Source organism: Phasianus colchicus, chromosome 3 (assembly GCF_987193195.1).
Source record: "Phasianus colchicus chromosome 3, bPhaCol1.hap1.1, whole genome shotgun sequence".
In the NCBI taxonomy this organism is placed as follows: domain Eukaryota; kingdom Metazoa; phylum Chordata; class Aves; order Galliformes; family Phasianidae; genus Phasianus; species Phasianus colchicus.
In genome coordinates, this window is record NC_143438.1 from 43,618,653 (window position 1) to 43,631,201 (window position 12,549).

Here is a 12,549-nt window from a genome sequence, read left to right on the forward strand (position 1 = left end):
TTTGTATAATTAAAGAAGTTTTTCCTCGCAAAGACTGCAAGTATTGGAAGTCCTCAATATCTTGTTTGTGTCTCTTCTAAAGTGAGTTAGACAAGTACAACAAGCGTAGAACAGGAAGAAGGCATAAGTCTACCATAAGTCTACTTTGCACCATAAGTCTACTTTGCAACTCGAATGTCCCGAGAGTCAAAAAAGAAAAAAAAGAAACCAAAATAACAACAAAAAAAACACAGCCAATCTTGTTACAGGCTCTGCTGGACTTGCTTTGTTCTCTGTATCTATGACATATTTCAGGATAAAAATCCTATGATACACTCTTGAAGTCTGCTTTACTCACCTAGACTCCAGATGGTGATCTACCATGTTTTACAAGAAAAAGTAATTGTGCATGTGCACACACACAGGCACAGTGTGTTTGAACTCATACATGAAGAACTATTGTCTGGAATAAAGAATTATTCCTAAATCAATGTGAAATAAATTCGGGCGAGTGAAATAAGAATGGGAGCTGTCACTCAAGGAAAAAGAAGCAACTTGTTTCTGCTTGAGCTTAGTCCTCTACGTGAGGCATTCAAGAAAATAAAGGTGATCTCTATTAGGAAGGCACTGTGTAGCAGCATGCAGTGCATTCTGCATTTGCTTTAAGATCCAGAATGACTAATTCTCTATAATTAAGAAAACTGTAGCATAACAGAGTTGGTAATGCCTCTGGCAGCATTCATCACAGTTTTCAATAAGAGATTAAGTTACTTAATACAAATTATACTTGCACAGAGGAATACAGATCTATGATCACCCACTCTTTTGGCAGTAGAACCTACTCTTTTGTTCTTCATAATAGAAAAATAAAACTGTTTCTACCCATTTTAATTCACATGACAGAAATTAAATGCAGGTTATATTACACGTATCAAAAAATATGCATTTCTCAAATAAGTAAAAAAGAGGGGCTGGAAAAGCGATATCAGCAGAGAATGGGGACTCAATTTATTGTCAGACTGTTATTACAGATATTTTCCATCTTGCTTTGTAACACTGTTGTATGTACAAAGCCAAATCACAGAAGGAAGGTTTCCCTTTGCTGCAGTTTCTGAAGACCAACTAGACAATTAGCTGGAATCGATGGCTGAGAAGAGCTTCCCTGTTGGCCTTTATAGGAATGCAGCCTCCATGAAGAAACTGACAAAACACTATTGCCTACTGAGAGAAAGTGAAAGGCTTTTCATTCCTAGTTATTTTAAATGTTGAAAAAAACAAACCACCAACTAAACAAACAGCCTAATAACAACAACAAAAACAAACAACCCAGCACCTGTTCTTTACTTGTAAACAGTTTTACACATTTGAAAAGGCACGTTGTTCCCAAATGATATAAATTCTTGGCTAAAATAACATTGAAGATAACAGTACAGAATCTAGAATATGACCTGGATTTGACTTATTACAGTAATGGCATTTTGGAAAGAAAAATTTATTATTCTTGAAATTTAACATTACTTTAAGTGTAAGTGGAATCTACAATTCTTAAATTTAAACTTTAAAAACAAACAAATGGAGAATACCAGATCATGAGGAAGTAAAGTTTGGCTTCAAAGATATCAATCAGTTAAGATCTTCCACTACAGCTGACTGATGTTACGCCTTATGTTATAAACATTAAGTGACAGGGTTTTACTTGGATTTTTGGATCCTTTGCACATGAACACAAAAGATAAATCTTTTCCTAACAGTTTTTATTTATTCCAGCCTCAAACAGCACACCCTTCCTTCTCAATACAGCTTACCCAGCGAGGACTTAAGTCCTTAAACTGTTATTCCATATTTGTGTGCAGATAAACTCCGTGAGACAGAAGGTTGATGAACAGCCACACAGTGCAAAAGGGATAACAGTGAACACTGCTGGGCAATATCCTGAACATGCTCAGCTGCTTTTGAAAGAGGCCCAAACATGATGTGCGCAGGTCAGGTACGAGGCTGCATTTTTTCCAGACCTTGCATGACTGGGTATTAAAAACCAAACTCCCAGATTTATGACTAGTAATACCATAAATCAACAAAAGAAAACATACAAAGTATTTAAAACCAGTTGTGTCAGACAGTTGTAAGTAACAGAACAGTAAGACAAAGCTGCTGCCCATAAAATGGAAGACATGTTGATTATTGCAGCAGAGCCAATACTTCACAGAGTTGAAGAGCCACCCATGGCCATAAATCTTAACAGCAAAATAATTTCAACCATTTGTGAAAAATCATTTTTAATAAACCACTGTAAATAATAACTATGAATATGCATTTTCCACCTCCAAAAATAAATCCTCAGAAGAGAGGCAGCTTTAGATTTCTTTTAGAACATGGTCCCACTCAATTGGCTGAATAATATCTGCTCTGGGCTCCATTTTGTTCAGCCCATCATTTGTCAAGAAATATGCTTTTCTTAAAGTAGACATTAAAAACAAACAAACAAACACATTCAAAGTGCACAGAATTCAGGGAAACACTGAGAGGCAAAAGTTCAGAGCTTCCCAAAGTAAAATGGTCATTCGGAAGCTTCTTTCCCTTCTGGAAGAAATGACAGTCCTGAGACCCCAAAACATTCCTTGCACATTACACCTACCTCTGCCAGTAGGTGACAGTTTATGGAGAAGAAACATTCCCAGATCATTTAGAGAAAACAAAACGCATCTTATCTACCAAATACATTAGATTTGGTAAGCAGAGGGAGGGCTAGTTTTCCTGAATAGCTCTGCAAAACTGGTAGATTCAAAATAAATAAATAAATACATAAATGAAATGAGTTCAATTCTGAAAGTTTAAGGACTGGTGCAAAAAGAAGGCTGAAAAGAAGCCATGACTCTAAGAAAACAAATGCCAAAATGCAAGTAATAATCCAACAATATAACTATTATTTATATAATTAACTTGGAAATAAAGAGTAAGGGGCAAGAGATTGGACAACAGAAAGGAATGAACATGGAAACAAAGTTTCAAGCTGTATTTCCTCTAAACTGTGAAGGAGAAAAAAAAAAAAAAAAAAGGCAAGGGAGAAGAAAAAAAACAAGTTCACGCACTGGTCAAAATTTCATACAAAGGCTTAGGTTGAAAGGGACCTAAAAGATCATCCACTTTCAAGCCCCCCTGATGTGGGCAGTATTACCATATACTAGATGCCTGGAGTCCCATATGACCTGGTGAAGGATGGGGAATCCATAGCTTCTCTGTGAAGCCTGTGCCAGTGCCTCATTACTCTCAGGAAAGAACTTAAATTTCTCCTCTTTTAGTTTAAAGCCATTTCCTCTTGTCCTACCACTATTAGGCCATGTAAAAATTCAGACTCTTTCCTCTTTATAAGCTCTCCTCAAGTACTGGAAAACCACAATGAAGTCTTCCCAGAGCCTTCTCCAAGAGAAACGAGTCTAGTTCCCTAAACCTTTCTTGATAGGAGAGGTGCTTCTCTCCTGTCAACCCCTAGCAGAGAGTCATAGATTCATAGAATCACCAAGGTTGGAAAAGACCTACATGATCATCCAGTCCAACTGTCCACCTATCACCAGTAGATCTCACTAAACCATGTCCCTCAACACAACGTCCAAACATTCCTTGAACATCTCTATGGTCTGCCACCTCCCTGGGGCAGCCCATTCCAGTGCCTGACCACACTCTTGGAGAAGTAGTATTTCCCAACATCCAGCCTGAATCTCCACTGACACAACTTGAGGACATTCCCTCTAGTCCTAGGTTAATAACTGCAGCAGGAGATTCAAAGGACAAAAGATATTAGCCCAATTTGCTTAGGAAAGACACAATGTCACAATAAATGCTTGTGGAACACCCAGAGCAACAGTGCACAGCACTTGACTATCACTGTAAGTTGGTCTTGAGCAGTATCAGCAGCACAGCTGTCCTCATGCAGCAGCTGCAAAACACGGAACCAAACAAGAAAGGGGTTTTGCATGCAAATGATGCAAAGGATTAGGGATTATAAAATCCATTTGCTTTATTACAATGGTCACTACTTGCAATGCATTGTCTCAAAGTCCTGAAAATATCTGTTCCTGCCAATTAAATATCCATTATCTCCGGCTGCAGAGATCCTAAGTGTAACCACACAAATCAATGGGCTTTTTTGCAAGGACAAGACAGACATACATGGGATGCAAAGCAGTGGTGCGCAGTGCAGTTACAGACTGGGACAGGCATAATCTCTGGTGGAAACAGAGAAACACACCAAGCACAGGGGAAGCATGTTGGCACATCAAGCTCAACTAAGTTCTGGTATTTATCAATAAGCATGAGTTGGGGTTAAAAATTTGAATTAAAGCTATTTTTTAAAAGAAAAAAAAAAAAAGATTTATTGACTTCAATTTCAAAAGTTGTTTTGGAGATTGTGCTCGAGGGTTTGCACACACATTAGACTTAAGCAGCAATTTAAGTCTGAAAGCCACTGTCAAAGCAGACATCCTTCCCACCACACAGTTTCACAGTTTGATTCAGTGAATAGAAGGTATCTGATCAGGAAGAAGAGTAATGCTGTGCTGCTGTGTCATACTATACACATCTGAACTTTGAGGAATCTACTGTTTAGGAGCCCTCCAGCTTGACATGGTACCTCTGTGTTTGATATCTATGAGTTAAAGAGGGATATGCTTCCTTGTATGTTTTATACACTTTTGCACATAAATGTAATGAAACACCTAAATATCACGTCTTAATATTTAAATACTGTGTGCAAGACTGCGGTATGTTCGAAAATGAATGAAAAATGGAGTTGCTCATTTTCTTCAACTTCTATCATTACTTTTGGTTTCTATTGAACAGAAAAGCTTTTACTCCTAGCACTTTCCGTTTCACTTAGGAAGTGCAAAAGAATGGGTCTGTCTGAGAAAATCACCCAAGTCAGGGCAGCAATGAGACTCTGAGGAAAGGGAAACAACAAGAGTCAGAAGTTGCTGGAGGACAACCATCCAGGAAAAAGTGATTCCCATCTATGGCCTACTTGAACATTATATAAGCCTTAATTACACCACCAGGGCTAGCACTACGTTTAAAGCCAATCCCCCTTCAAATATCACTTTCTCCCAAAATAGTTTAAAATACGAGATTGGAAACAAGAACTTAAATTGGTTCCATAAAGTGATTTGTAATGTTTATACAGGAAATCACTAGCAAAAACAATTTTGAAGAAGAGAATATTTGTAGTTCTCTGGAGAAAGAAGACCAAACGGAAACAAAGGCAAAAAAAAAGCAAAAAAAAAAAAAAGCTGAGATGCTCTGACCATGCTCAGGAAGGCTGTACAATATGCATGCATGCTTAACAAAAATCCTCATCTCCTGATTTGTGAAAGTTTCCCTGGAATTATCATATCATAGAATGGTCTGGGTTGAAAAGGACCACAGTGATCATCCAGTTTCAACCCCCCTGCTATGTGCAGGGTCGCCAGTCACCAGACCAGGCTGTCCAGAGCCACATCCAGCCTGGTCTTGAATGCCTCCAGGGATGGGGCATTCTGCCTCCTTGGGCAGCCTGTTCCAGTGTCACCACCCTCTGTATGAAAAATTTCAATTCTGCACAGATGAGCATTTTCACTTATAAAAATAAAAATCAAATAATACAATGCATTACAATAATCAACTCAAGGTTTCCAGTCTTCTCTTTTTAAAGTAGACACTAAACCAGAAACAGGCAATTGTAGAGGGAAGTGAGTTTCCATTTTATGTCAGTTCATATTGTTGTAGAAAGGAAAAACAAACAAATGAAAAAAATACCCCCCCCCCCCCCCAAACCTCATCTGCTGTTATTCTGGTGCAGCAGCACAGCCACCTGACACAGACATAGCCATTTCTGCATGCAGGCAGCTCTCTTGAGGATGCCAGCCTGGCCGCATACTCCTTCTTGCAATCCCTGTTTATGACAAAACACATCCGAATGTGGCAGGGGGAGCTCAGAACATCACGTGAAGCAGCACCAATCGGGTGCAGGAGATGCTGTGTTGAGCAGGGTGTTCTTGGAGAACCATTTACCAACGTATACTAGAAAAAGCCTTTATAGACTCATAACCTTTTGATAAGGGATACAGCAAAGCAGATTGTTCTCATTTGACATAACAAATGGAGAATAGGCATGCTTTTAGTGAAAGGTCATTCTCAAACACTCGTAGAAGAGGCTTTCCTTCTGATATACTAGCTATTTAAAGACTCTTGAGATTATCAGTGCATTCCCCTTGCATACCTTTTTGAGATTTAGTAATTGCTCCTTAAAATATACACATTTTTTCTTCAGAACTTCTCCAGAATCCTCTAAATTCACCCCAGTACACAAGTAAGACAAACCAAAATGAAACTGTTATTTACAAGATTATACCTAAAACCAGAAACAAACAAAACCCACACCAGCCCTGCTGCTCAACTTTATTTTTCCAGCACTGATGCTCTGCCATCACCACACTCACCATTCCCCTCTACTAGGCATTTCCTTCATGTTGAATCACAAAGATATTCCTCTTCAGCAGAGATACATCTCTAAGTTCACGCCGCCAGGAATATCTTGAGGACAGGGACCAAGTCATCTACTACCAAAACTAGTATAAACATCAAGCTGATAATATTTTCTCTAAAGAACTTTTGTGTACATCCTAAGGTTTCTCCCTGCACAAGATTGAACACAATTACCTTCTGCAATGCAAATTTACTTCTCTATTTCTCCAAGAAATAAATCTTTTGCCATCCTAAACATTTTCCTATTATCTAGAGCAGTTTCCACTTCTGTGCAAATAGCTACACAAAGCACCTGCAGCTCTCCTGACACCCAAGCCATACATTTATGTCAGGCCATGATCTGCCAGGATGAAACAGTATTCCAGCATTTCCTCTCTGTGACGTGGAGATGGAGAGCATCCTATAGTTACGACACATTTTAATATAGAATTCAATGCAGGAGTATGATTAACATTGAGTTTTTTTCAGGTTGCCAGGCTAGAGATGGTGCATTTGTTGAACTGCATTGCTTCTAAACAGGTGTTGGCCACACAGGTTCACTATGACAACCACCCATGCTGTGGACTACAACAGCATCTCTCCATGTGGTAGGATCCCTTTGTTCCACTGCTCTCTGGAGGATGGCCCCAGCATCTGCCTTCTTGTAGCCATACTGGCAACAATACACTTTCTGAGATCATGGGAAGGGAAATCTCTAAAGATACACTTTTTAAAATGGAATATGGTGTTTGAAAATAAATAACAGACCAGTTCAAGCATCAGGAAGAGGGTTTTAGCAAGAAAATTATTAATTCCACGGAGCAGGAATTACGCCTTCTTCCTCTTCCCTTTTACAATCCGTGCTGGTATCCTCCAGGCTGGCATTTTAAGGATAATAATAGAGCCAAGGATTTGTTTTTAGAACTGGAGCACTATAGTCCTGGCAGCAGACACCGCTCGCACCTTTTGTGCGCTGCCATATTTTTTCATCTTTTCCTCCCCTCACCCACCAACGGGACCGAAGGAATCCAACAGCACGGAAACGGCTTTATAAAGACGTCCGGTACCCAGTATCTGGAATAAATACCAATAACCCCCAAAACTCCATGCCGCAGAACTTTGTGGAGACGGGCCAACGCAGGAGGACATCAGTATTTCCTCGCTACCAGAAATTAGCGATTTATGGCCACGGTTAAGAGGCCAAATGAGCCCTCCGCTCAGCCCATAAAGAGCCCTGCAGTATGACTGTTCGGTTTCCTGCAGGAAATGAGATGCTTGTACGAGATACCCCTGTGGTTTTCGTACTGTAAATGTATCAGCTGGTACAAAGCCTCCGGAGAGGGCCATTAACTAATGCTTAGAAAGAGCAGCGCAGCAGCAGACCGCACGTAGCACCTCGGAGACGAAAAGCGAGGACCAAAGCCGACGACAGAGATTGAAGGCCGGCATCCTGCGGCGAAGGCTGTGCGGGAAACAGACCTGCCCACGTCGCCCGGGTCCCTCACCCCGCTCCTCCGCACGAGGAGGCTGCACCCGCCACCCCCCTTCCCCACCCGCGGCCGAGGAGGAGGCCCACCCTCAGGCGCACGTCCCACCGTGGCCATTTTTCCCCCCTTTTCTCGCCCGCTCCCTCCCGCCCTGCCGCCGGGGAGGAGCCGCCCGCCCCGGCAGGACCGCAGCCCGGCAGGGGAGGAGGAGGAGGGGGGGGAGGAGGAGGAAGGGCGACAGGGGGTGGAGACCGCCCGGGGCAGGGCCGGGGGCGGCCGGAGGGGCGCGGGGAGACAAAGGGGGGCGGCGGCAGCCCCGCCGGACACCTGCCCGCCCGCCCGCCCGCCCCGCACGTACCCAGCAGCAGCAGGCGGTGCGTCTGCTTGTACTCCCGCTTCTGCTCCTTGAGCGCCCGGTCGATGCTCTTGCTGACTTTCCTCGCCTCCTTCTCCGCCTCCCGCTCCTCCAGGCGCAGCTTCTCCCAGGGTCGCTGCAGGGCCGGCGGCGGGTGCTGCGTGTGCTGCTGCTGCCGCGCCGCCTTTCCCCCGCCGGGGCCGCCGGCCTTGGGCAGCGACGGCCGCTCGGGGGCCGCCCCGTTGCCGCCGCCGTTCTGCAGCAGCAGCGGCGGCCCGTCCGCTTCGCCGCCGCCGGGCTTGCCGCCGGGCCGGAGCAGCGCGCCCTCGCCCAGAGGCTGCGGCTGCGGGGCGGCGTGCGGCTCGGCCGGCGGCTCGGGCTCCGAGGCGGCGCCGGCGCTGGACGAGATGGAGCCGCCGCCGCCGCCGGCGTCGCCGAAGAGCCGCGGGCGCAGGCTGTAGCAGAGCCCCATGGCTCGGTGCCCCTGCCGGGGACGGGCTGCGGCGCGGCGGGGCTACAGCTGGGCGCTTCCCGCCGGCCCTACGCGCCGGGGCGGCGGCGGCGGCGGGGGGCGCGGGCGGGCGGGGAGGGGGCGCCGCGGAGCCCCTCAGGGCCCCGCTGGGCCATCTTGCATTTTCCTCCCCGGGCGGCTCCTCCGCGCCGATCACCTGACGCCGAGCTGCCACCGCCGGGTCCACCTTACCGTAAATACCCCAGCGCCAGCCCACCGCGCAGCGCCGGGCGCCGGCGGGGAGGGGCGGGGGCACCCCGCCCGCGCACACTCACGCCGACACGCTTACACACTCACGCTGGCACACGCAGCGCGGGCTGGGAAACGCTCGCCCCCTGCGCAGGCGGGCGGGGAGGCAGGCAGGGAGGTGGCCGTTGCCTCCCGCAGGCCGCTGCCCCCGTCGCGGGCCGCCTTGCCCGCCTCCCGCCGGCGGCACCCCGAGCCCCTCGGGGAGAAGCCCGCGAGCTGCCCGAGGGGCGCCCGGTGCTGTGCCCTGAGGGCGGGCGAGGCCCGAGCCCCTGACAGCCAGCCGGCTCCCGCCCGGCGCAGGCCCCGCACAGACGTGCTGCCGTGCCCGCAGTTAAAACACGATTTTCAGCCCGCGTACGCAGCTCCCTACACACACAACGCCTGGTTCCGCCACCCGCACGCTGACTAACGGTGCCGTGGGAGGAAGAGTTTGGATGTGGTGTCTCGGGGAAATAATAGGTGATAACTGGGAAGCGCTCGGCTTTTGCAGCAGTAGTACTCCACAGGCGTGGAAGGCTGTGCCGTGAAGCCAGTCCGTGTGAAGAGAGTGGCAGTCCCCATGACAAGTCTTGGGCAAATTTGGACAGGTCCTGATTGCCCTGTCCACTGCATGGCACCTGTGCTACCCCTGTCACGCTAGGCCCTGGTTTGGTCTCCTCATTTTACCCAGTGATAGCCACAATTACAAACTCCTATAGGAAGAAGTAGAGAGAGGTGCAACCTCCACACTGCTTCGCAATGAGTGAATGAGAGCAAATTGGCAATAGTTTTTAGTATCTGGATATGGGAAACAGAATTTCATTCCTGTCAGAGTTACTCCTTTCAAGAAACCTAATGAATGGCCTCTAGAACATGTATTTTGCAAGCAGCGAGTTACACATTAACATCCCTCCCCCCCAAAAAAAACCCAAACCACCCTACGTTAACATAAAATAAGTACATACTTTTCAACTGAAAGCATCAACTTGCTGTTAGTGCACCACACAAAGGAACATTTTCCAGTGAAAATAGTAGAAGGATCCAGCACGTTGTAGACGTTGTTCTTGTCTACCCTTCAAAACCAGCTATTTGCAGAGATAGGTGCCTTAGACTGTGAATGAAAGATTTTGTTTTTTGTCTGAACAGGGTTTTGGACAGGCATAATCTTGGTGTTCAGTTTGGACCAAATAGCAGGGGTCTGGGGAGTAGTGGCTGTATGCTTTTAAGCGTAATGAGGTCACAGAATCTCAGAACCATAGGGGCTGGAAGGGACTTCTGAAGATCATCCAGTCTAACCACCTGATAAAGCAGGTTCACATTCCCTACAGTAGGTCACACAGGAAATTGTCCAGGTGGAGACTTTATAGTCTTTCTGGGCATCCTGTTCCAGCAGTCTGTTCCAGCACTCTACAGTAGAGAAGTTTTTTCTCATGTTCATATGGAACTTCTAGTTTGTTCCCATTGCCTCTTGTTCTGTCAGTGGGCACCACTGAAAAGAGCCTGGCCCCATCCACCTGACTTGTGACTTTTAGATATATATAAGCATTCATAAGATCCCCTCTCAGTCTCCTTCAGGCTGAAGAGTTTCATGTCTCTCAGCCTTTCCTCGTATAGGAGATGCTTCAGGTTCCCAGTCATTTCATAGCCCTCCACTGGACTCTATCTATATGTTCTCTGCCTTTCTTGAACTGAACAGCTCCAAGAAGCTTGTCTATTAGCTGTTAATATCTTTTTGGCCAAAGGAATAGTGGTCATCACTACTTCTGGATTACTGTGGTCAGGGATTGTGAAGAATTTAGCATGAGAAAGTCAGTGTCATGCAGTTTTCTCATCTGAATGCTGTTTGGAGAGCCTTTTGTGGAACAATGTTCAACATTTTCTAAGGTGAGGCATCTAAACCAAAGCCAAACAAGCAACTTAGTTTTTCTGTGGCACTAATTACCTATGATTGTGTTAACTGAAATGAATGAATGTACATATATACACATATATGTATCTGAGTCTGAACTGAAAGCAAAAAACTTTAAACAGTTTTTTTTTCTTTTTTTCTTCTTGTTTTTAATGCATGGTTCCACCTACAAATTAAGCAATTGGAGGCGACTGTCCAATTGTATGTAGCAACAAGGTGTGCCCACCAGATGGCTCTACTTCAAGGAGTAATACAATTCTGGTAGGTAAATATTTAAATATTATTCTCATGAGATTTTTCCTTACTCTTTCTTGAAAAGGAGTGATTTTTTTTTTTACATTACTTGAACACTTAATATGAGTATAATTTATTCTATTTTATATTTTTGAAACAAATTTGATTTAACACTGTTTCTTCAGTATGGAGGAAATTGGATTTTTGACATTTAAACGGTGTTCCACATTTTAACCAAGGGATGAGAGTTTGTGATCTATCTTAAACAAACGTAGCAACTGCAGTTGCCTTGAAAATTTAATCATGTGGGAATTCAACGGACCACAGTTAAATGGAGATCTATTTGAAGTTTGATAAGAGAAGGAACTTGAAGTCCAGGAGAAGCTTTCCTGGGGCTGGAGATTCTTTCATCTTCTTTTTGTTGCTCTAATTAGTCCCTGTAGTAGTTAATGAGTTATCAATACTCTGACTACTGCTTTACAGTGTTGTTTTTTTCTATTTTAATTTTCATTAAAATAGCACCATGTATTCAGAGACTATAAATTCAGAATCTGTACTGGAATATTCCATCTAAATTATTTGAACATTTTTTTTTTTCTCAATGCTTTTCTGGACCTCAGTGGTGAGTAGTGAAAATGTTGCAAGGTTTTATGTTTACTAAAGAGGAAGTTTATGTGATAGAAGAAAAACAAAACAAAGCAAAGAAAGATGAGCTCTGACCAAAAAAAAGGTATTTGCATTTGCCTAAATAAAATTCCTGTTGAGGTTAATTTTCTTCATGGTGAAAGGATGTAGGATGTTCCCAGCTTTCGTTAGATGCTAAAGATCTCTATGTTCTTTGACAGGCACTTGTCAAAAAAACCTGCTTCGTTCTTGTGATTTCAATATTTTTGTTGTTGTTATTATGGTTTATGATAATAAGCACTAAGCTATAATTTAGTACTTATCTTTTCCCTTGGTCTTCTCTTTGAGAGGTGGTGTGCCTGAACTGCCCTGCTAGTATGTGGGAAAGTAAAATAGAGTTCTTTGATACATGCTTTGCATCCTGATGTCTGTAAACTTTGTGTTGTTGCTGACTGAAATCTTATCTGCAAGCACAGGTACAGCAATAGACCTTCTGTATATGAGGAGTACAGAGGTTAGATGATTATCCTGACTTCCTGAAAATATCAGGTAGTCCAAAGACAGAAGAGCAGAAGAAAATATTATTATTTTCTTGGTCTTCTCATACAGGGGTAAGCTGGTTGGTCCCGCAGAGTAGTGCCCTTCCTCATGACCTGAAAATTTATGAGAAGTATGAATAAAGTCATTTTTGTGTTGTGTTAGGAATGTGCTGGCCGTGTTTCCTCTCCAA

The 12,549-nt window shown here is 44.3% G+C and overlaps 1 protein-coding gene and 1 long non-coding RNA gene across 4 annotated transcripts in view; one reads left to right on the top strand and one right to left on the bottom strand.

Moving 5' to 3' along the window:
- The window catches only part of GNAL (G protein subunit alpha L), a 180,611-nt gene extending 171,811 nt beyond the window's left edge, over positions 1–8,800 (bottom strand). The window contains exon 1 of one of the 2 annotated variants that reach the window (XM_031588977.2): positions 8,317–8,800. In XM_031588977.2, coding sequence (XP_031444837.1) covers positions 8,317–8,785 — 469 coding nt within the window. In that variant the 5' untranslated portion in view covers positions 8,786–8,800. The remainder of the gene's footprint in view (positions 1–8,316) is intronic. The other variant, XM_090137353.1, reaches the window with a different exon arrangement.
- A 548-nt stretch (positions 8,801–9,348) lies between these two features.
- The window catches only part of LOC149918540 (uncharacterized), an 84,104-nt gene continuing 80,903 nt past the window's right edge, over positions 9,349–12,549 (top strand). Inside the window, exons 1-2 of one of the 2 annotated variants that reach the window (XR_016465101.1) lie at positions 9,349–10,936; positions 11,140–11,222. This is a non-coding gene — a long non-coding RNA (uncharacterized LOC149918540). Of the gene's footprint in view, positions 11,223–12,549 lie in introns of both variants that reach the window. The other variant, XR_016465100.1, reaches the window with a different exon arrangement.